We start from the raw sequence: 23,371 nt of genomic DNA on the forward strand, positions 1-23,371 counted from the left end.
ATATGGGGGTGTCCTGCAGAGATAAGAGTATTCAATCCACATGAAAAGAAATTGGAGCCAAGAACTATTTCAGGATATTTTATTGGTTATCCAGAAAAATCCAAGGGATACAGATTTTATTGTCCTAATCATAGTATGAGAATAGTAGAATCTGGTAATGCAAAATTCCTAGAAAATGGCGAAATCAGTGGGAGTGAAAAATCTCGAAGGATTAATTTTGATATTGAGGAGATTCAGGTTAATTCTCCTATGTCATCTCTTGTCCGAGAGATTGTTGTTCCTCAAATCAATGAGTATTGATGAGGGTGAACAACAAAATAACATCCAAGAACTCTCACATGATGTTGATGTCGCCGCTGATGATCTTGTAGAACAATCACAATTGGCAGATTTGAGAAGATCTCAAAGGAAAATGAAACATGCCATTTCTGATGATTATGTTGTATATCTACAAGAATCAGATTATGATATAGGAATAAAAAGAGACCCCTTATCGTTTTCACAAGCCATAGAAAGTAACGATTCTGAAAAATGGTATGATGCAATGAAAGAAGAGTTAAAATCAATGGTACAGAATGATGTCTGGGATCTCGTTGAATTGCCCAATGATTGTAAAAGAGTCGGTTGTAAATGGGTTTTTAAGACAAAACGTGACTCAATGGGTAATATCGAACGATATAAAGCCAGACTTGTGGCCAAAGGTTTTTCTCAGAAGGAAGGCATCGACTATAATGAGACTTTTTCTCATGTTTCTAAAAAGGACTCATTGAGAATCGTTATGGCATTAGTAGCTCATTATGATCTTGAGTTGCATCAGATGGATGTGAAAACGGTATTTCTGAACGGGGATCTGGATGAGAAAATCTATATGGAACAACCTGAAGGATTCATAGAAAAGGGAAAAGAAAGTTGGGCTTGTAAACTTAAGAAATCCATTTATGGCCTTAAACAAGCTTCCAAACAATGGTATATAAAGTTTCATAATACCATTACTTCCTTCGGATTTAAGGAAAACACTGTTGATCAGTGTATATACCTGAAGGTAAGTGGGAGCAAGTTTATTATATTCGTCTTATATGTGGATGATATTTTACTTGCCAGTAGTGATCTTGGTTTATTGCACGAAACCAAGATATTTCTCAACAAGAACTTTAAGATGGTTGATATGAATGAGGCATCCTACGTCATTGCCATTGAGATATTCAGAGATAGATCTCAAGGATTATTAGGATTGTCTCAGAAAGGATATATTGATCGTATCTTGGAGAGATTTAATATGCAGCTTTGTTCAACCAATGATGTACCTATTACTAAAGGTGAAAAATTCAGTCAAAACCAGTGCCCAAGAAATGACTTAGAAAAGAATCAAATGAAGAATATTCCTTATGGATACGCAGTTGGAAGTCTACTATATGCTCAAACCTGTACAAGACCAGATATCAGTTTTGCAGTTGTAATGCTGGGAAGATATCAAAGCAACCTAGGAATGGAACGTTGGAAAGCTGCAAAGAAAGTAATGAGATATCTACAAGGGACAAAAGATTATATGCTCACATACAGGAGATCTGATCAGCTTGAAGTAACTGGATATTCAGATGCTGATTTTGCAAATTGCATCGATAGTAGGAAGTCCACTTCAGGATTTGTATTTATGTTAACTGGTGGGGCAATTTCTTGGAAAAGTGCAAAGCAATCGCTTATTGCATCATCAACAATAGAAGCTGAATTTGTGGCATGCTTTGAGGCCACAAATCAAGCTTTATGACTGCGAAATTTTATCTCAGGACTTGGTGTGGTCGACTCAATTGCCAAGCCGCTGAAGATATTTTGATAACACCGCAGCAGTTTTCTTCTCTAAGAATGGCAAGTACTCTAGTGGTTCCAAGCACATTGAGATAAAGTACTTGGTGGTTAGAGAAAGAGTCCAGAAACAACAAGTGTCAATTGAGAACTTGAGCACCACTATGATGATTGCTGATCCATTGACAAAAGCCTTACAATGCAAAATATTCAAAGAACATGTTCTTAGAACGAGGCTTGTGAGCAAGTCATAAAGGATACGGTGATGCATGTTTACGTGGATGCTATTATTGACATTTTATTTAATTAAAAGTTATCTGTTTCTACTATCCTGTTTACATTTATGTTTATGCATATTATGGTTGAATGTAATAACGGGATTGTCTTGACAAGACAAATTACAGGGGTCATTATGGACTATGTTAGGAAAGACTAACAATGTTGTGGTACATAGAAGGGAGTATGACATTGATGAAATACAACCGCTATGACTCGCATTGATAGTTGGACTTAATATAGTATTATTGTGATTATTGGACTTATTGGCTTATTTTTAAAACATGGCCATGTATAAAATGATTTTCAAATTTTCTTGGAATCCAATTAGGTAAAATTGTTTTCAAACAAATTTTGTTTTGTTTGTTTTGATTTTGTATCTCTTTTATATCTCATCAATTAATGGGCCAAGTCGGAGAATGTTAGAATATGTGGCCCTTTTATAATTGAATAAGATATATAATAGAATAACTAATTAGGTTCCGTTGCGATATTTTAGCCAATATAGACTAAGTCCACTACGGAACGATTCCTCGGAGATATTCTTGATGGGAGGAAATCTTCTGAGATCTCATCATAGACCCTCTGCTCTCGCCTATAAAAGGACAGGATCTCTAGGGGTTGAGGGGGTGTTAGTGTATTAGAGCGTTATAACGTTGACACGTATAGACGCATCTCTCCGTTGAGGAATTCAGTTATTCTCTTCGACTCTCTCCCCAAAACCCTCTCCCCAAATCCATCAATTTGTGTGATCCTGTGAAAGGATAGGAAGAGAGGAGAAAGGGTCTACTCTTCGCACTCCCTGCAGATTCTGCAGCGCGATCGGATTAAAGACGGAGCCTGCAGCAATCTTGGATCACGGTGCTGAGCAGATCAAACAAGATTTCTGAACGGATTGCATCAAAAGGTACGCATCGTATAATTAGATCTATGTATTGATTTCAATCCTGTCATATAGGTTAATTCCGCATTATTGACTTAGCATAATTACAGATTTTTATGCTTACAAGGTGAGGCATTTGCGTTGTCGACGACGAGGAGGAAGGAGGAAGAGGGGGCAAGTGAGGCAAAGCGGTACAACGTCTAAGGAGGAAAAGGATGGAGGTAAGACATTTACAACGATGTTGCGTCACTCTATCTCCTCTTGCTCTTATAGCATCGTTCTACATTTGCTTCGACATTGGAGGAAAAAAAAAGAGACAGGTGAGACATCTATGTCGGAGGAGGAATAGGAGGCAAAGCGGTGTGGTATTGACGCAAATGTCTCATCTACCTCTCTTCCTCCCTTCCCGTCATCACTAATACAATGCCTCACCTCCATCATCTTCCTCCTTCGGCACTAATGCAAATGCCTCACCATTTTACCTCCTCTATTTCTTCGTTATCAATGTCTGGATCAACATCAATAAGATCGATCGCTATATCGCTCTTACCAACCATCACCAACATCAACCGTATCATCATCCATTATAATCATTAAAATTATCTTTTTGCTTATCGTTTTCGTATCATTTATGTACTGTATCTTTCATTAGTAAAATCGATAGCATAAACGATTCACTTTTATAAGTATAAAGATTTTAATATAAATTTCTTAAATATAAGAACCGTAATGCTAAGGAAATGTAACTACCTACTGTAATCTATAATTAGCCCCGCGGGCCCCACATGCTTCAGCACAAATCTTACGGCAGCGTCCGTGAGTGCGTGCGCACGCGCGTGCTTGTGTGCGTGTGAAAAGTCTGGTGACTGGAACAAACGAATATAAATAGATGTATGAGAACACCACCAATAGGCAAAGTCAAAGTTGACAGACTCTTCGCTCTACTGCAGTCAACCATTGCATTCTGTTCAAGTGCAGCATGATCCGCAGATGAAGTCAAAGCGTAGATAGCCAACATAACATCTTTTTATTTTGGGAGAATTCAGTGGCATCATATGAATTGCTTAACTCGTTTCCTTTTTGGAGCTGCAAATAGCCCGTATTAACTAGCGAATGACTTGTGTTTTGATCATCAAGAAGAAAAGAATACAATGTGACATCGATCAAGAGGAGTGGTGTCTTTGAGATGGATGGATTGAAATGTATCAGAATGAATCATGGAATCATAAATCAAAAACATTTACCATCTCAAATCAACTCTATTGGAAATGGTTTAATACTTGGGGTAAGATTGGTCATGCGGGCGATGTGTTAAGCTTGTATATATTGTTATACAGTTCTGGAAATGAACAGATCGTGTGTTTGTCAAATTATGAAACTATTGTAAATTCTCATGTGAATAAGCTTTCTTGTCCCAACTCATTAAATTTCCAAATCCTATCAGATTTATACAACTGATATGCAACCTATACTGAATCTTCTCCCTCGTCCCACTACAAAACTCGAAGCCCAACAAGCACTATCTGCACAACTAAAACATGGTCCAGCTACCTGGGTGTGAAGTCTCTCATGCTGGCTTGAGGTGAAGGGAGAACGTAGCTGGTGGCTTGAAGCGAATCACCAAAGAGTAGCAGAGAAACCTAGTTGTCAGTTTCATTTCTTTCAAACTCCATGGGTGGCAGAAGGAGAAAGGCCAATCTTTGTTTGCAACGTTCCAGCCTCCGAAGGCGTTCTTTTTGCAACCTACATCAGATAAGAAAGCAGGAGATTAGGTTTATCATTTATCAGAGTCCTGAGAGAATAATTAGCTACAGCAAATGCTTTCCCTGAAAACTGTTGCATTCACATAAAAGTAGTTTTTAGAACAAAGGGATCTTCCTTTTTATCAGTGGTCATCGAGCAAGGCATCTGATGCACCAGGTAAGGAGCAAAGCAAGAATGTACATGACTTGCTACGATAATTGCTTTGTGCAATGCACTAAGCAGTATCTCCATGGTAACTCACAAATTTGTGGATTTTATTTTATTTTTTATGTGCACTAATAGAAGCACATATGGCATGCTCTTGGGGAAAAGGCAGTATTATGTCTCTTTCTACCAATTTGCTGCTGGAAACAAATGCCAAAGCATGCAGCTGATGCTAGAGTGTGCCTATGTGACACTAACCTTCAGATATACTTTGAACGTATAAATCACAAACAAGGAAAGGGCAAAAGATCTTAAGCAAACAAATGTCAGCGACAAGGCCTTAGAACTAATAATAGCTTACTCAGCACCATAATTTACAGCTTTCATTGTTTGCTAAGGAATATTTTAATATACAAATTGAATAGACACAGAAGTTGGTTTAGACTATTATATAATCCCGCACTCTACACATCATTATGTATAGACAACTGACATATCAAAATCAACATTATATATACTCAGGAAGGTCATGATGGAACACTGAATTCCATGTAAAAGCAAATAACAAAATCTGTTAGATATATGGTCTTTCGTCTCGGACCAACTTCTTATTCCAGTAGTCTCTTAAAAAAGGACACATTATTCTCGACTCTTAGTAAACTATCCCTGTATATGTTAGTCAAGCAATTGCCATGATCCAAAAAGAAGTAAAAATTTCCAGTAACAGACTTATTAACCAAAGCCTCAACTTCAAATCGGTAGATATTACAAAATGATGTAGAAGGTTATGACAAAATAAACAGATAGAACAACATATTAGGTAGGAAGTGTACCTTGCTCGAACTCTCTTAGCATGATTTATATGTATTTCTAACAAATCATGTGCAGATAACTCCTCAACACAACCTACAGGCTGCAAGTTAATCTCATATTTCAATAAAAGTACATCTTTGATATTATGATTCCACAATTCTAGCAGCTAAGAAAAAAAGAGTTGCAAGCAAAGGAGGATACATAAAGAAAAAGGCTAAAACTATGGACAATAAAAGGTTGCAAGATTTATTTAGTAAAACAATTGCTTGAGATAAAGTATCCAATTTCTTTTATCCTCATTTCCAGTGCCCTTTTCTAAAATCCTAATAAGTGGTTTACTAGCAATATGATCCAAGGAAAGAACAAGGTAAATAGATTGCACAAAAATAAAAGCATAACCATGTAAGAATGCTTGTTGGTTGCTGTAAATAACTATTTGATATTTGGTTAACAAAAATAGGCAGTTCATTGTCCCCACCAGACTGCCAAAACTTCATGCTAATCATAACAATGTTGGCTCATGGTTACAACTAAAAGGCACAAGACATGATGGCAATAATACTGAAACTCAAACAAATTTGCAGCATAAATGTCTGGAAGCTCAAAATTCTAGGCCTCTAAGACAAATGTTCATGTATATATGTACAATGAGACCATTGTTACTAAATTTGAACAATGTGTCATAGAAAACCAAAGTGGCAAATTATACAGCAAGTTATAGTTATCTATGAAACTAGACAAGATTTACAAACAAGTGTAGCATATCAAATGCTTATGGATTATACTAATTTTGCAGATACCACGTCAACTCTCTTGATAATGGTGGTGTTATGTTGTTTTGGTTATCTTCATATCTTAACTCACATCTAAACCTTCTCTTCGTTGCATCCACACGAATGCCTTTGCATGTTGGCATTGTATTTCCTCATTAAGTTTAATCACAATTTTCAGTCTTAATCCAAAAGCAAAAGCTTAAGAAATATTGTGATGTTCTCCTTCAATTAAGCAATGCTAACCAAGCTTATATATACAATATAAAGTAGCTCTATTCCAATACGCAAGGTTAAATGAATTAATGTTACACAACAGACCTCTTCATTGTTGACATCTTCAGTTTCAGTAACATCTTCATGCTGCTTCATCACTTGAGCATCAAACATGGATAAAGGCAAAGGTATTGGAATGGGCTTCTCAGTGTTGGCGAAGTTTAACTGCAAGAAGTAATATGAAGAATTAAAAAAAAAGTAAAAGAAAAGAAAAGAAAAAAATTGCTAATTGTTGACATAATATCCAATCCCAACTGACGCCACACATCTTGAAATTTCCAACCACCAGACTACACACCCCTGGCCTGCTTGCACCCGTACCACAAAAATAAAATTATTGATTTCTACTTATTGCCATGCAGAGATTTCTTTTATATATGTTCTATAAAACTTTTCTGTGGGACCTAAAGCATACAAGCAATTACATATGTGCCGAATGCTTAGAAACACCTATCTGATTCAAATATGGGGGAGCAAATAATGAGCAACACATTATCATTCAAAAAAAAAAAAGTTAAGTACTAGACCAAGCATAGAAGCCCCATATGCATAGCCACAAAGAACATCAGATAAAAAATTTGATAGGCAAAGAACACTAGCGTATTTGCTATAGCAGAAATCATAAAGCTTTTTGGTAAAAAGAAGGATATATTGAAACCTTAATTTCATGAGGTTGGCCATTCCGCATCCAAGAACGACAAAGGGAATAAAGGGAGGGCGAGCAACCATCCAGTACTCTGACCTTCAATAGGCATAAAGATCACCATCAGTAATAACCATTACATATATTGTAGACTAAATCTGTTTAAATAATCACACCAAGGTTTATATATTTCTGCCAATTACTGCACACAACATATCTAGCTTATTTCAACAAACAGCAAAGTGCTAAAAAAAAGAGATTTTACTTGTGTTGTACAACAACTTGAAAATTTAAGTGAGCACAATCCATGAAACTGCCCTCTGTCAACATAGCAATTTACACGCAGCAAAATCTACTGTACTTGTATCCCTTTGTCCTCTTACAAATTGTCACATCTTCACAAGCTCGAGTTTAAAATACTCACCAAAAGTAATTGATGTCATTTGGCAACTCTTAGGTAACTTAATTTTTTTTTAAGGATGCTCGATGAGAAAAGAATATGGTTGAAACTATATGCAAAATGGAAATATGAAGAAAGCAAACTTCTTAGAAATAAGAAATGTGTCTGTGCATGATTAGATACCTGGAAAAAGCTCCAATAATTTCTATTAAAAGGTCAAAATGGTATGAAATAAAAAATGAAATACATTAAAGAATTAAGCTCATCAGCCAGAAATAACCAAATAGCTAGCCCTGAAATATAACAATGTAAGCCTCAAAAGAAAGTTCTTAAACAATTGAACTTCTTGCCAAATTGAAATCTCAAGCATTACACATGAACAACATACTGCATAGGATCTAAAAAAATTCAACACCTAGCCCCAACAAATCATATTAGCACAATTTTGCAAAGTGACCATGTGTTTGGCTGGCAAACCGCTTAATATAGGCCTTTAGAATATTTTTTCTAGAAAATCAAGTAAACAGATATAGAAATTACACAATATATTATCCAATAGTAAGAAAGCATCCTATTTTCACTTAGACAAGCTTCGAGATCAGGTATCCTTCTAGCAGAAACAACTAAAATGAGAATAAATTGCACGATTTTTATCATGTCTAATATAAAAGGAAAGTTGCTGTTGTGACATACAAAGGCCTGAAATTAGCATATGTCTTTCTCCATAAGACTCAACAAATATATTCCCCCAGCTATCTTTATTCATATGAACATAGTAATCCACCTAGAGCTGGTAGCAATCCAGCTTTCTTCCTGAATAGCACCATATTTTATAATTCCAAGCACAACAATAGCTTATAAAAAGCAATCATACATAAAATATATTTTGAATATATCACATACACAAATGAACCAAATTTGTTCGTCTTCCTTATGAAGTCAATAGAGGTATTAAAAGAATGCCTAAGTTTTGCTTACTTTTCGATCGTGAATGACCACAACATCATCTTCCCTAGTCTCGTCCCTGCATATAAATGAACATCATCGGAGTTCGCAGGCAGAAAGCCATTAATGAATTTGAAAGAAATAATGTAAATTGCCACTTACCTCTCCTTGCAGTTATTGTGCTCTGGTGTTGAAGACACTGAAGAGAGTATTGCAGCCTGAAAAGTTAACGTTAGATAGCAATGAGCGTGAACGTGTGATGCAAATTAGAGATCGACCCCCTTGTTTTCTAGCAAGTTGAGTATGACAAGAGCCCAACTATGAAGTATGAATGCTAATTTCAATAGATTACGAAGATATATGTGATTATCATGAAATATAGGAAAATACAGATATCATAACATAATGCCCAGAGAAGAAAGGGATGTGGGGGGAATCTGTATAAGGGTATTGCAAACCTTTAGTTGCGTGGCCACTGGAGCGCTCCTAGAAGCACCTGCGGCAGTGACCACGGGCCTCGGGACCACGATCGGCGTCACGGGCTGTGAAGTCGAGGGTGGCAAACGCGGCCTCACGTTGCGGACCGGACGATCGACTGGGCCACAAGCAAAGGGCCCGGACTGGGTAGCGGGGGCGAAGGCCATCGCGGCTGCGGGGGTTGCGTTCCTGGTGTACACGGCAGGGTTGGCCACCGCGACGGACTGATCCGAGGCCGCCGGGGCCGGCCCGGCAGCAGGCGTCGTGGCGAAGCCCCGTTGATGGTAGAGGAATCCCTGAGGCGGCGGTGGAGGCGGAGGGTGGCCAAGGGGTTTGCTGAGCGGCTGGGAGGAGAAGGGCGGAGCGGGAAGGAGAGGAGGGGATGCGAAGGGTCGGGAGAGGAGGTGCGTGGCGGACGAAGGATCCGAGGCGCCCGAGGTAGTTGCGGCAGCCGCAGCGGCAGAGACGGGCGGTGCTGGGGAGGGAGTCGCCATGGCGGGGGTGTGGTGATTTGGCGAGGTGGTCCAAACACCCCCAACAAATAGGGTACCTCGTCGCCATCGTTGAGATCTTCCCCCTTTCAGAGTCGATTAATCACGTGCGCCTCACGTGTACATCCGATTGAGTCTACGTGTACTCGGATAAGAAATCTCCCACAGGCCAACCTCATTGTCGAATAGATTTTCCTCTCTGGCCGTCTACAGAATAAGATCAACCTGAACAGCACTTTCCTGAATCTTTGACGACATATATTGAAGAATTCAAGTCACAGCAGCAAGTAATCTGCCATCATCGGAAGTTACAAATTGACGTGGACATGAGCAAAGAAAGAACTGTATGTAGCAATCGAAATGTAGCGACTGCCCTATTCACGGCTTAGACTTGGAAAAGAAACATTCAAATCGGTGACCAATTAAACGTGACATGTACAAGTTGAAAGTTTCATGAATGACTGCGGCCGGCGCTTCGTTTGGAGTTCAAAATGGAACGATCCTCTTGTACCTCTTAGCACAGGCTGCGTACATCAAAAGGTTCAAACAGCTCAGCCCCGCAAGAAGCCAGAAGTAGTAGTCGAGGTGCCCCTCGTTCAAGTTATCAGGAATCCATCCCGCGTTCCCTCCCCAAGTTGTCAGCGATGTCACTGCAGTCACGATCAAGGAACTCAAGTAGCTTCCCAGCGCAGTCGTAAGAAGTGATAATGCACTGCACAAACTTCTCATGGTATTAGGGGCCTGATCATAGAAAAATGCGAGCGAGCCGACGTATGTGAACACTTCTGCTGCTCCGATCAAAGAATATTGAGGTGCCTGCCACATAATGCTCAATGGTATGGCCACTTTCTCGTGCACTAAACCCTCAGCATGGGCTATGTCCAGTCGCTTGATCTCCACCAGCGCAGCCGCTACCATTGCTAGTATAGATATGAAGAGGCCGATGCCCATCCTTTGCAAGTCTGAAAACCCTCTCTCCTCGCCTGTGAACCTCCTTGCCACCGGAACAACAATATTATCATATAATAGCACCCATACAATGACACTGATGACATCAAAGGTTGACATAGATGCAGGTGGAATGACGAAGGAGCCGATGGACATGTCCATAACCATCCCTTGTACAACGAACAGAGTAGACATCTGTGCAAAAACTGCAGAGAACACTATGGTGGTTGCCCAAACAGGGAACATCCTCGTAAGAATCTTCAATTCTTCCACCTGAGTGACTGTGCACAACCTCCATGGATTTATAGAGTTACCGTTTTCCCCATCAAGATCTGTCGTTGTAGCAGCCTTGTCGAGGAATCTGCAGTAGGTAACAGTTAATAATGCGTAGTCCAAATTCATGTAGACCATGAATTTCACAGATAAAGGGACACATAAATAGGTAGTAGCTCAAAATAATTAAGAAGCTATTTTCTAAAATTAGTTCCTTGTTACATTTAACGTTTGGTGCTGATACCACTATTATAAACAATAAATGAAATAAGCATACTGTTTACTAATGGTCTAATGCACAATAATGAATCTGAAATCCTAAAGCTTAGTCCATTTGATTGAATACAATATCCTTATATGTCATTTGCGCAAACTAAACTGGAGTTGACAGATTATTAATGTCACCTAGAAATTCTAAACATCCCTCTAATGCTTCTGTCCTCTTAGACATGACATCAAACAACAAGGTACATGCACAGCGCAACGTCCAAGAGGTTTACCGAAATACCGGTCAGAGATGTTAGAACTTAAAAAGGCTTTTTAGAACATCCTAAAAAGAAACATCATCACTCCCACCACACACAAAGGACAATTCAGTGATAGAAGTGCTCGACTGTTTGAGCATTAAATTCCATCAAACACAAAGCACCAACTGCTTAGGTTTGTTGTAAAACATGCCGTTTGAAGCACGATCGTCAATGTTTTTTATAATATTAAAAAACATGATCTCGTGCATAAGTATCCAATCATAGGATATTATATACAGTGCATAAGTCCAAGTTTAACTAGCTCTGATAACTGATATAATGATTCCTATCTAATAACTTTAAAAGTGCAGTTATACAATGATATCCCAATTGCAGTTACACAACTGGAAACATAAAATTCCAAGGATAACTAAAAAAGAAAGGCAAGAGAACCTCATTAAGCAAATTTGGAAGCCATATCTCTTTGATGGATTCAGTTCTTTAATTTCCTCATAATCAATAAAAATTGGATTAATTCAGTTCTATAATTAATCAAGTTAAGCATTTAGCAAGCAAAATCAAAGTTGTTATGGAAGTTGAGTTATTTACTTAAGGTCATCTGTGTGCTTCAGCTGTCGATTTCCTTCAATTGCTGGGGCATCTCCCCGTACTTCATGCAGGAGAGAACTGTCATCAGGGACATCTACTTTCCGCTTGCGAAAAGAGGCAACAATCACCTGGCACATTCTTGAAAGAGGGTTTCCACCTGGTTTTTGGAATCTATAAAGTGAGGTGCCTAGGGTAAAACTACATATGGCTAATCCCAGGAACACTGTAGGAATTCCAAAGCCCCAGCCCCATCCACATGTGTCTTGCACCCAAACTAAAAAGCTGCTGGATATGAGAGCTCCAATGCTAATAGATAAGTAAAACCAGTCAAAGAAAGATTGCTTCCTTCTTCGCTCATCTTCATCGGTATCATCAAATTGATCAGCTCCAAATGAAGAAACACAAGGTTTAATTCCACCAGTTCCCAGTGCAATAGAGTAGAGTCCAATGAACAGAATCGCATACTGAACCGCACTTGCTTTTGGGCAAACAGATCCTACACAGGGTGGAGGCTTAAAAGCAGGAACAGTTGCTGAAAGGGTCAACGTGGCCAATCCCTGTGTTCAATAAAGCAGCATTTATCATATTATCTTTGTAAAAAAGAAACAGCATCATGACACATTACTCTAAACAGCACATGGATGACCATTGCACAAGTAAGAGACAGCACCAACCATACTTACAATAAAATATATTGTTGAAAACACTGCTATTGTCCGGTATCTTCCCCAGTATGCATCAGCTAAAATTGCACCAATTAATGGGGTCATATAGCAGGTTCCTTGCCAAGTCGTAACCTTTCTTGCAGCAGAAACATTCGCCTCATGAAACTTTTTCTTCAGGTAAGTGACAAGATTTGTCGATATTCCATAGTAGGCTAATCGTTCGCAGCACTCGTTCGCTAAAATTTGTGATTTGAAAATAAGAAGTCACTTTATGTAGATTTAATAAAGAAAAGGACTCGACTGTGGCCAGTTAATGTACATACCTAGAATGAAAGGACAAGCTTTCCAGTTGCCTGTGCCATCCTTTGGTATGGGGTTCCCTTGCATGTCCACAGATCCATCTCCAGTGTATGGTCCGTTATTTACATTCTTCAATTACAAAGTCAAGAACAAACTGGTGGTGAGTTAAGGTCACATGGAGGCCATGTTATCATGGGAAATATAATCAAGATATTTTGGCTGAAACTACCCAAGCCAGTCAAGAAAACGCTCATCAAACAAGTTGTATGTTCATCAAAATAACTCGAAATTGCTGATTAATGAATATATGGTACTCGAATTATAGAGGAATTAAATGTAAAGTAGTCAAAGATTATTTCTAACAAATAGTTTGAAAACTGAAACCTTATTGGATTAACCTTTCAGTTGAGCTTTTTAATCCACCCTGCCTCCTCTCGTTTTCAAAAAGATGAATTAAATCTCATTACATAACTTAGAGCTTCAGGATGATCAAGGGCTATCTATACGAGCTACTTCGTAAACCATTCTTTAAAAAAAATAGCACAAAAAAATTGCATGGATAAACATAGATCTAGATTCCATTAATAAATTATTTTAATATTCACTTTGATAAAAAAATATATATTAGATGAAAATATACAAAAAATTATGTTTTTATTCTTGAACATTACTAGTCAAATCTATATATACATATATGTATATACATACATACATACATACATATATATATGTACATATATATACATACATATATGTATATATATACATACATATATATATATATATATATATATACATACATATATATATATATATATGTATATATACATATATACATATATATATATATATATATATATACATACATATATATATATATATATATATAATTCTAGGTTGCTAAAATTATTCATTGTTTCTTCAATCGATTCATATGTTAGAATATTTCAAAAAGATGCTAGTTGTATATTATGTTCAACATAGTTGATGTTCAATTTGGAGCCTCAATGATTCATGTTCTGCAGATAGAACAGAGACCACAATCCACCTCAAGGATTATAACTCGAACTCTCTCCACATATATGTGTATAATGCATGGACAAAGATTAGCATATAAATTTTCACCTACTTTTCTTAAATTAGTTCCCAAAAATATATGTTGGTATGTTTGTGAATTCAATCTAAATTTAGAGCTAAAATAAAAAAAATAAAAAGAAAATGTTTTAAAAGAGCTAGTAGGCCATTAATTGTGTTGCTGTCCATTTTAAAATTTTTCTCTGAGTAGGAAACAAAGAAGTCACACAAATCGAAACTAACAAAATAGAACAAGACTTGTTCTGATGCTTATTATATGAATAAGGCAACTATATTAACTATCCCGAACTATTTAAATTCAATGTCATATCAGAAAAATATGCTAACACTACGGTGAGGGGGTTTTAGTGGGCCCACCAAATTCTCCGATGGGCATGGCATCGACACTGACAAATTGCCATGAGATCAACAGGCCGAAACTGCTTCATACACGTTATCATGCGACAGGTGGCCCAGTGTATCCTCTCAGCAACAACGTCCCAACTGAAGTAATGGAGGATCAAACCTAACCCATATGGGGTAGCCTACCAGTTTAGGCTATAAGAAGGAACTTCTTCCCCAGGTAAAGGGGATTGATTCCTTGCTTCTTGTGCCCTTACAATTTCGAAACCTCTACCTCTACTCATTGACCATCTGAGACTAAGTTCCGACTTCAGTGACCAACTACACTCCCAATGTCTCCTATGTTTCGGAAGATTAACTTTGAAGATTAAATCCTCTGTAGAGTGAACCATGACTCAGCTCAATCCGATTCAAAACTCGTCACTCACCGCCACACCTTGGTTACAATAGCCTCAGCTAGTCTTGACGCAGCTTGGTAACTCAAGATCTGAACAACAATTGGTCTCCTTTTATCAAATTACACTAACACTCTCAGATGTGTCATCTTACCTAAACTAAAAAAAGGCCTAGGTCAAGCCTTGCGATCCTAGTCAGCAAGTGACCAAAATTGTCTTCATCACTATACGAAATATTTATTAATAAAAAATAAGCGTTTTATTTCTACTTCTCATTTAATACGCCTAACCATGGTCTAGACAAACGTGAAGGAAAAGCCAGCCAAATGTTCAACACCTAACCATAGCTGCACCGGTATAAATTAGATGCAGAGTCCATTAGTAGGAGCCTTTACATGTAGCACACAGAAGGCCGTCAGCCCATCAGAGAAGCATTCTTCTCTCTTGTTAAGACATACTACTGAAGTCAGGTCCTAATAACATCACACTACATATCTGATGTGATCAATTACTGCATAAGAACGGTTCAAATGACCCAATGGCTAATCCATCAAAAAGAAGTGAGTAAAGCATTTTGGAAGGTACATTCTTGGATCCTTAGTTGGTTGAGTTGACCGAGCATGACATTTACATAATCTGAGGTACATGCAAAGGTTCATTATATCTCTTAATAAAATTTCAGACGTTGAAGAATGTAACAAACCATATCGATATGCACATGTTGGACAAATAGAGATATAGACCCTTTTTATCATACTTGTAACTTTGGTCCAACAGCATTTAGTGAAACAAACCAGTATTCCCCCATTGAATGACACCGGGAACAAAATTCAAGTGCATAGAATAGGAGGTCCTACCGAGTGACGAGATGCAAGATCCAAAATGTCGAAAAACATGCGAGCAATGATCCCCCGTAAACTCCTTAAAATCATGATCCCATTATCCGATACTAGAAGAAAATTCAAAGAAGCAAACTCTGATTACAAGATAAAGGTCCAATTGAGCACCACCTGAAACTTAAACCTCATAACAAATCTCGCTCGAAGATCTGAAGCCTGATCATAGTATCGACCTCGAAGCAATACTTGCGGTCATACACAACTAGCTCGCTCAAAGATCCACAGTCTAGTTAAAGAACCACGACACAACAATCAAACACCCTCGTCCACGGAGAACCATCAACAATCTTAACGAGTTAAAACATTGGGAAGCAAAGAAGGATCCAAGACCGATCAAGAGACAACAAGATTAAGGGATTCATATGGAGAGCAGAAAAGCGAACGAAATCTAAATGCCATGAGAAGAGGGATCGGACCTCGGGCAGGAGGAGGTCTTCTTCCAGCGACGACGTCTGCTCGCCTTCCGCAGGTTCCATCGACGATTCCTCACAGATTCCCGAGTCGAGAGTTCGCGGACTGGGGTTCCACCGAATTTATAAGGTGGGAAGAGCTAGACGAGGAAGACGAGGCCGTTCAGATTCCGTTACGTTTGGAGCAACAAACACCGAACCTCTTTAAACCCCGGAAAACACAGGCTCTATATAGTGAGAAAAGAATGATGCGCCCGAAGACGGAAACATGGGACAATTTTCTTAGCGGGAGGCATAACGGACAGCAGAAGTGGACTGCGTGTGCACCGCTGAGATCAGCATGGAGAGTTGTTGTAATCCAACGGCCGCGGTTGTTTCTCGCAGTAGAGAGAAACCGTCGGATGCGCATCACCACGTTCGCCGTCACTCGGACCGCGACTTGGGATCCGACTGGGTTGACGACACGAAACGAAGGTCGAAAATGCCACGTACTCAACGACTTACGTCACGAGTTGAGCTCCTCGAATCACAAAGCTACATTCTCTGCTGAGTAAAATGCAGGAAGAATCAACTCTGACGAGAATAATATATTTATATTCTTGTATTATTTTACTGAGTAATTCTCTATTTCCTCTTTTAAGAATTCTGGTATTTTCATATAAATGAATAAATTGCCAGTGAGAATAAGAAAATAGATAGAATATATTAGGGTATTCTTCTTTCTATTAATTAATGGAATCAGGGAAATGATAGAATTATGGTCAAAATTACATAAGCAGTTGACCAGTTTTGTTAGTTGGTTAATTTTATCATTTCATCTAAAACCTTAAGGCGTTAGATCATATATAATTTATGATGTTACATCCTTCACACACTCACACCCCAGTGAAAGACGAAGTCAAATTCAATATGTGGAACTCGAACTCATCGAAAATATATTATTGTTTTATAAGTATAATCGGGGCAAGATTTGAATACATGATTTTTTTAATATCATTTTATCTACGAACTTAAGTCATAATCTTGTTTGGTCTCAAAATGAGCAATGATATGAATGAATATAATAAATATATAAATCTGTTACGACTAACTTAGGTTTGGATCAGTAATTCGACAAATTTAATTTGATTAGTTAAATAATAATTTAATAAAATATATTATTACTATTAATTTAATCTCACATAAGGAATAGTGTTGATTTGAATATATTTATAAGAACCAGATGAATCTATTTTCATTTATGTACATTTAGATATAATAATATTAATAAGTCAATTATATCATGAGGATATTATTCGATCACTTTACCTTTCTGACACTATTTCATCACTAAAAAGCAAAATTTCTTTTTTAAAGAATTTGAAAAACATATTATTAAGATTACAAATAAAACTAAAATTTAAAACAAGAAACATTCTCTAAGGTGCTTTCTCATAAAGAAATAATTATTAAAAGTTTTTTCTAGAAATTTTACCTCAAAAAAAATCTTTGCCATTGGGTTTTTAATTAATGATGCTTGGCTTTTATGTAAGGAGCTTTTTTTTAACGTCATTTAATAAAAATATTCTTTTGTCACAACTCTTGTCTTTAATCGTTATGAAAAATATTATTGTCGGTACTATCATTTCCTCCTCAATAACTTTTCACTCCCCGATGGCTTTCAACATTATTACTACCATCTTATCTTTCACTAGTCGACTCCTCCATCTTTACACAGAAGTGAGGTTCTTTTATGTAATGTAATTTATCATCTTCCTTATTTTTACTGGAAGACCAATAAAAAGAAATATAATAAAAGAAAAAAGATAAGCAAACAAAAAAAAACGGAAAGAAGGCGATAAAAAAAGGTGGGTAGCCTTGCGTTGTAACGAGACGGAGGAGACAACAGAAAAAAAAAAAAAAAAAAAAAAAGTGATGATAGTTTATTAATGCTTGTGAGCGGAGAGTCGGAGGTTGTGAAGGAATAGTAGTGGTGTTGGCGACAATATGCCAATAGTCATAGTGTTGTGGAGATATTTTTATCAAAATGATAAAAAAATAGGTAAAAACTAATTACGCAACACCATGAGCTAAAAGTTCTTTGTTAAGATAAAATGTCCAAAATTTGTTGTGATAAATTATCCTAAGTTATTTCATTAAATCTTTGACAAGTTTTCATCACTGAAAAAAAAAATCATTACCTAATAGTCGTTCCGGACAGAAGAAAGTCAACATTTTCTTGGCTTCATTCAGATATTTTATGCAACGGAGTTTTGGAATCCAACACATGACAGCCAACGATGGCACAACTCCAACGCAGGTGAAGCGAAAGCTTCCTCTTAATATACCGAGCGAGTGCTCAAAAGTCAGAGAAAGTGCTTTGGGCTTTGAAATATGTGCTGCAACAGATCTGATCGATCATTTCCTTGGTTTCTCCAAGTACGATCGACCGAAGAAGATGCCACCGGTGGGGGGATGAGTTCTGCCAGCTTCGCTCTTCGGGATTCTCTTGCCTATGCAAACATGCAAGTTTGCTGCAGAGAGAGAGAGAGAGAGAGAGAGAGAATGGGAAGAGCGGTAAAAGCGGATCAGAAGTGAATCGAATGATGGGAAAAATCATTTAGCCATATATATTACAGATTGGAAGATGAATTCAAGTTAGATTTAATATGGAGAGATGACAAGTCCACTTATTTCGGATCACACTGAACCATCCTGATTCCACCTCCCCGGTTTGATTTCATAAGAATATAAAAGATTGTGTCAGAAACCATTACTTTATCTCGAGGCCCGTTCATCCATCAGACAGACACGAGAGCGGAGAAGCAGAAGAGGGGGAGAATAGACAGAGCAATGACCGACAGAGCATCTATAGCGGCGATGGGCATTACTGTCCTGTTCATGGTGGTCAGCTTCACCACCTCGGCCGGCGATTCCCCTCCTGCGCCGCCTTACACCAACCACACAGTCGGCGGCGCAGCTGGGTGGTTCTTCAACTCCACCTCCAACTCCTCCGTCACCAACTACTCCGACTGGGCCTCCACCCAGAACTTCTTCCTGGGCGACTACCTCAGTACGAAAGACCTCCTCCTCCTCCTCTCTCCCTTCTGGATCGACGGGGAAACTCGAAATGCCCCCTCAAAATCCCATTTTTGGTCGATTAATTGGCTAAAGTTGCGATCTTGTCGCAGTTTTCAACACGGACTCGAGCAACACGGTGATCCAGACGCTGAACGCGACCACCTACGCCCTCTGCAACTTCACCGACGACAACGGCAACGACACGACCTTCTACTACGACGGCGGAGCGGTCCCGGAGGCGGGCGTGACGGTGCCGGTGGCGCTGACGGAGGAAGGCGTCACCTACTTCTTCTCCGCCGCCGACGGGGGAGCGCAGTGCCTACAGGGCATGCGGTTCCGGATCACGGTGGCGCACGGCCGGGGACTTCCGCCATCGCTCAACCAGCCGCCGCCGCCGCCGTTCGTCGAGGTCGCCCCTCCACCGCCGGAGATAATGGTGAGCCCCAGCATCAGCCGCGGGCACGCGTTCCACGCCCGGGCCCCACTCGTGCTGGGCATTTTTGTGGGCATTCTCTGTTTTCTTAGGAGCGCGTAAACCGCCCGGTCGTATGGTTTCCGCGTGCAGACTTGTTAGCTGGATTCATGAAAGAGATCGATGAGGTGGAACTTACAATTATTGTGTTTGGGCTTTTATGTTGTATGTGATGTCCTGATATCGGGAAACTTGAGAACACGAAGTAGTAAGACATTTTTGGTTTCATTTGACTTGGACACAAATTATAAATATTTAAAGATTAATTAAATCGTTTAAAATAATATTAACATATCAATACAAATACTTGTATTTTTTAACTTTTAAGATAAGTCAATAAATTTATGTTAGAATTTATACCCAACAGATAGCTACTGTTTATACCTGAATATCTTAATATGTTAAGAATTTGGATAAGTTAAAAATGACATACTATACCTATTCTAAAAATAATAAATTTAGTTTCTACTATTTATACTAAAATTTCGCATTTTTATTCTATTTTAACTATGCTCTATTCATAATAAAAAGAATAACTATCAAGAAATAGTTCTGAATCCAATTATTTCAAAGTTGGAATCATTGTGATTCCTAAATGACAATATGCTACTCGTTGAAAACATTGCAGAAACGTGTTGGTCTTGCAGCTGTGTAGATCATTTATAAAGAAATCCTGGCAGTCATGTCATTCCTAATTAAATTTCTATATCCTTTGAACATCAAACTTTTGGTAATAGAATATCACTTTTACTCGTCACCAACCAATTTATCTCAAGATCAATTTTGTTTTTGTTTTTGTGTCAACCACAATTTTCATGCAGAAAGGTTCAAGAGAGCCATATGTATTGCAGCAAAATGAGTCCACCATATAGAAGTTGCACTGGTGAAGCTTATTATGTATCAAGCATACATGACTTCAACATCTTCGTTCCGTCACATTACAGACCTAAAAGTTGGAGTAGATTTGCATTTGATTCAGAATATCTTGGAAGTTGTCATGCGGTTTTTCCGTGGGATGAGTGTGCACTCCCTCGTAGGTTGTCACCACAATGCCTTCATCCCTTGACAGGCGTTGAACCTGCTTCTTCACGCTGCAACCTTGATGCGTGCATTTGTAGTAGCTTCTGCAACCAAACAAAGAAGACATTAAGGCTAAGTATAGGTGACTCCAGAATCGGTTCTGTTCTGTTCTTGTTATATCAATCAATTTTGGATCCCTTGTGCATCAAACAGCTTTCTTGTGTCAATAAGTTCATCTCTTTTTGAGAGGAAAAACTAAGGACTCTATTACCATGAAAGAAAAAGAAAGCTTGTAGTTCTTCCCTATGAGAAGTAACAGGAAAAAGCTCTCAACAATTGCAATATTGTGTTAGGATCTTTGAGAACATTTGCAGTATGATGTGTTTCTTCTTTCTGATGAAGCAGTTTCAGATGCTGATGACATCTATGGAGATGTTTTTAGTTCATAAACGCATCACATATACAACAACAGCAACAATAATAAAAAAGTCTCAACTAAAATGCATCTAATATAGAGGAGTAAATTATGAAATTAAAAGGCCACAATCGATCGATTTTTTCTATTCGTGATCTTTTCAAAGATAATTAACTGTCCATTTCTAATGCTTCATTCTTCTACGAAGATGACAAAAATGTTTAGGTGGATTCATGAACAACACTAAGAGAAAACAGGATAAAGAATGCGAAAGTAATGCTTGCAAAGAAAATAATGAACGTGAAGCCTCGAGGCTAAACGAAGAAGACAAATTTGAGAGGGACCATGACGTTTATAGGCGAAACAAAATCGTGTTCGTATACTATTCATAGTCAAATTCTACCATCAAATTTCCTAAAACTGATGCAATATTGGTCCAAAAAAACAAGAACAATCTCTAGATGAACGGAGAAAGAAGATTGTTCATCTGCATCATGAACCTTTTGATGAATGGAAGAGTGTTCATGGCGTGCGATGTTTGCTTCCTTCATGACAAGCTGAAGCTGTTTATGTTCCTTCTCAGACAACATTTGCATGCATCACGAGAGAGATTGAGAGAGAGAGGGAGAGAGAGAGAGAGAGAGCTGACCTAGGGAACCTGTTATTCTTCACTGCCTTCTGCCCATACTTCCTCCAGCGATAGCCATCATCGAGTACATCAACATGGCTCCGAGTTTGGAAGGCGTATCGCGGCTTCCTCACCTTCTTCTCCTTCTTCTTGCTAGGCTTCTCCTCGTTCTCCCTCGATCCAGCGAAGGATTCCATTAACTGGTAAGCTCCATAGCCTTGGGAGGTCGGGACCTCGACCTCATCCTTGGACCTCAAGAAACCAGCTGAGTTGCCACCTCGGAGAGTGTCAAAGACTTGGATGTCGCCGATCATGTCGGCCGGCAAGAGGGAGAGACATGGTGTAGAAAACGAAGCAGAAGGTTGCTGTGAGGGAAACCGGAGTGGGTAGTTCTCCATGGTCGCTCAAGAAAGAGAGAGAGAGAGAGAAGGTGATGAGTTGAGGGAGGCACTCACAAGTTATAGTAGTCTTAGCCTCGACACACCTAAATTGAAATAGTGAGGGATCGACTCTTAATTCACGGTCTCTGCTTCTGCTTAGGCCTTTATGGTTTGGAACATATGGCAATCATTGAACTGGTGGAAAGCATCAGTGCAGAGAAGAGTCGTTTGAGAGACATGCATGCGTTTCCCGACAAGACAGCCATTGACTTTTCCTGTCACGTGAGATAGGTTAGAAGCATATATATTTATTTATAAACTATTTTCTTCACCATAAATTAGGATGAAAGGGTTACAAATTATTCAGTCATTAGATGATTAAAATCCTCAAACAACTTCATGAAACAATAAAATTAATCAATGATGAATAATGGGTTTAAGAGCGGAAGCATTCCATTTTTCTACGCATGGAATGTCGAATTCAATTACACTTCTTTTTGAACACCGTATGCAGCACTTCTAGAGATTGGATTTCCTGCATGACATATACGAAGAGTCAGAAACACATGGTCAACGTCATGGAATATTGTTTGGTGTTTCTATGCGATGAGCTGTAGCCTTACGCCAACCCTCGAGTTGGGTCTCGGATTGATCACACCCCATCACGCCCACTGAGATCTTGATAGCTTCAGCATCTGATAAGGAGAGAGGTCGTGGTCAGTCATGACAGTGCACCATGTGCTTGACTAGCTATCGATTTGGTTCTCCATCCTTGTGGCCACTGTTCTTCCAACAACAACAAGAGGAAGAAGAACCTCCAATGGCTTGAATATTCTTATAAGAGTGACCAAAGCTCTTACCACACAGTGACGCATGCGACAATGATCATTCTCATCGGTTCCTTTCGGTGGATCCGAAGAATTTTGGTGGTCATTCCATCAGAGAAGAAAATTAAAATCTCCATGACTGTCCTGGTCGCGTAGGAACCTGCAAGCAGGCTTCCTACAGCTAGCATTCATGGAACTTGGACACACTCGTGTGGTATCAAACGATTGCATCAAGAGGAAACATGCATGCCTTTGACTGGTTCTCATATCGATTTCCATCACATGTTGTGATGGATGACAAGCAATCAGGGGACTCTAATGCGAAGAAACTGCGGGAAGACCGGAAGGAACAGAGGTAAAAACAAGAAGGAAAACAACCTCAATCTGAATCAGATACTCGTACTGACAAAGGTTGGAATGTAGAAGAGCACCAACGTGAAATACTGGTGAGCAACAAAGTGTAGAAGATACACTTGTGAGCTTC

At 38.7% G+C, this 23,371-nt stretch overlaps 4 protein-coding genes across 4 annotated transcripts; 1 reads left to right on the forward strand and 3 right to left on the reverse strand.

Annotated features, from left to right (window-relative positions):
- Positions 1 to 4,355: 4,355 nt before the first annotated feature.
- On the reverse strand, positions 4,356 to 9,756 carry LOC135614441 (uncharacterized). Its single transcript, XM_065111823.1, has 7 exons — positions 9,173 to 9,756; positions 8,877 to 8,932; positions 8,748 to 8,793; positions 7,385 to 7,468; positions 6,772 to 6,891; positions 5,701 to 5,780; positions 4,356 to 4,702 (listed from the first exon to the last, which is right to left on the reverse strand). Exons 1-7 carry the CDS (start codon positions 9,683 to 9,685, stop codon positions 4,600 to 4,602), a joined length of 1,002 nt encoding a protein of 333 aa, XP_064967895.1. The 5' UTR covers positions 9,686 to 9,756; the 3' UTR covers positions 4,356 to 4,599.
- A 412-nt stretch (positions 9,757 to 10,168) lies between these two features.
- On the reverse strand, positions 10,169 to 16,151 carry LOC103988256 (protein NRT1/ PTR FAMILY 8.3-like). Its single transcript, XM_009406809.3, has 5 exons — positions 16,092 to 16,151; positions 12,968 to 13,073; positions 12,663 to 12,880; positions 11,980 to 12,536; positions 10,169 to 10,991 (listed from the first exon to the last, which is right to left on the reverse strand). The coding sequence occupies exons 1-5, from the start codon at positions 16,149 to 16,151 to the stop codon at positions 10,169 to 10,171; spliced, it is 1,764 nt and encodes a 587-aa protein (XP_009405084.2).
- A 2,373-nt stretch (positions 16,152 to 18,524) lies between these two features.
- Positions 18,525 to 19,845, forward strand: LOC103987112 (early nodulin-like protein 18). Its single transcript, XM_009405317.3, has 2 exons — positions 18,525 to 19,137; positions 19,256 to 19,845. Exons 1-2 carry the CDS (start codon positions 18,918 to 18,920, stop codon positions 19,678 to 19,680), a joined length of 645 nt encoding a protein of 214 aa, XP_009403592.2. The 5' UTR covers positions 18,525 to 18,917; the 3' UTR covers positions 19,681 to 19,845.
- A 598-nt stretch (positions 19,846 to 20,443) lies between these two features.
- Positions 20,444 to 22,195, reverse strand: LOC135613435 (probable WRKY transcription factor 75). The gene is made up of 2 exons (XM_065110466.1): positions 21,702 to 22,195; positions 20,444 to 20,741 (listed from the first exon to the last, which is right to left on the reverse strand). Exons 1-2 carry the CDS (start codon positions 22,076 to 22,078, stop codon positions 20,564 to 20,566), a joined length of 555 nt encoding a protein of 184 aa, XP_064966538.1. The 5' UTR covers positions 22,079 to 22,195; the 3' UTR covers positions 20,444 to 20,563.
- Positions 22,196 to 23,371: the final 1,176 nt, after the last annotated feature.

This window comes from Musa acuminata, chromosome BXJ2-6 (genome assembly GCF_036884655.1).
Source record: "Musa acuminata AAA Group cultivar baxijiao chromosome BXJ2-6, Cavendish_Baxijiao_AAA, whole genome shotgun sequence".
Lineage (NCBI taxonomy): Eukaryota > Viridiplantae > Streptophyta > Magnoliopsida > Zingiberales > Musaceae > Musa > Musa acuminata.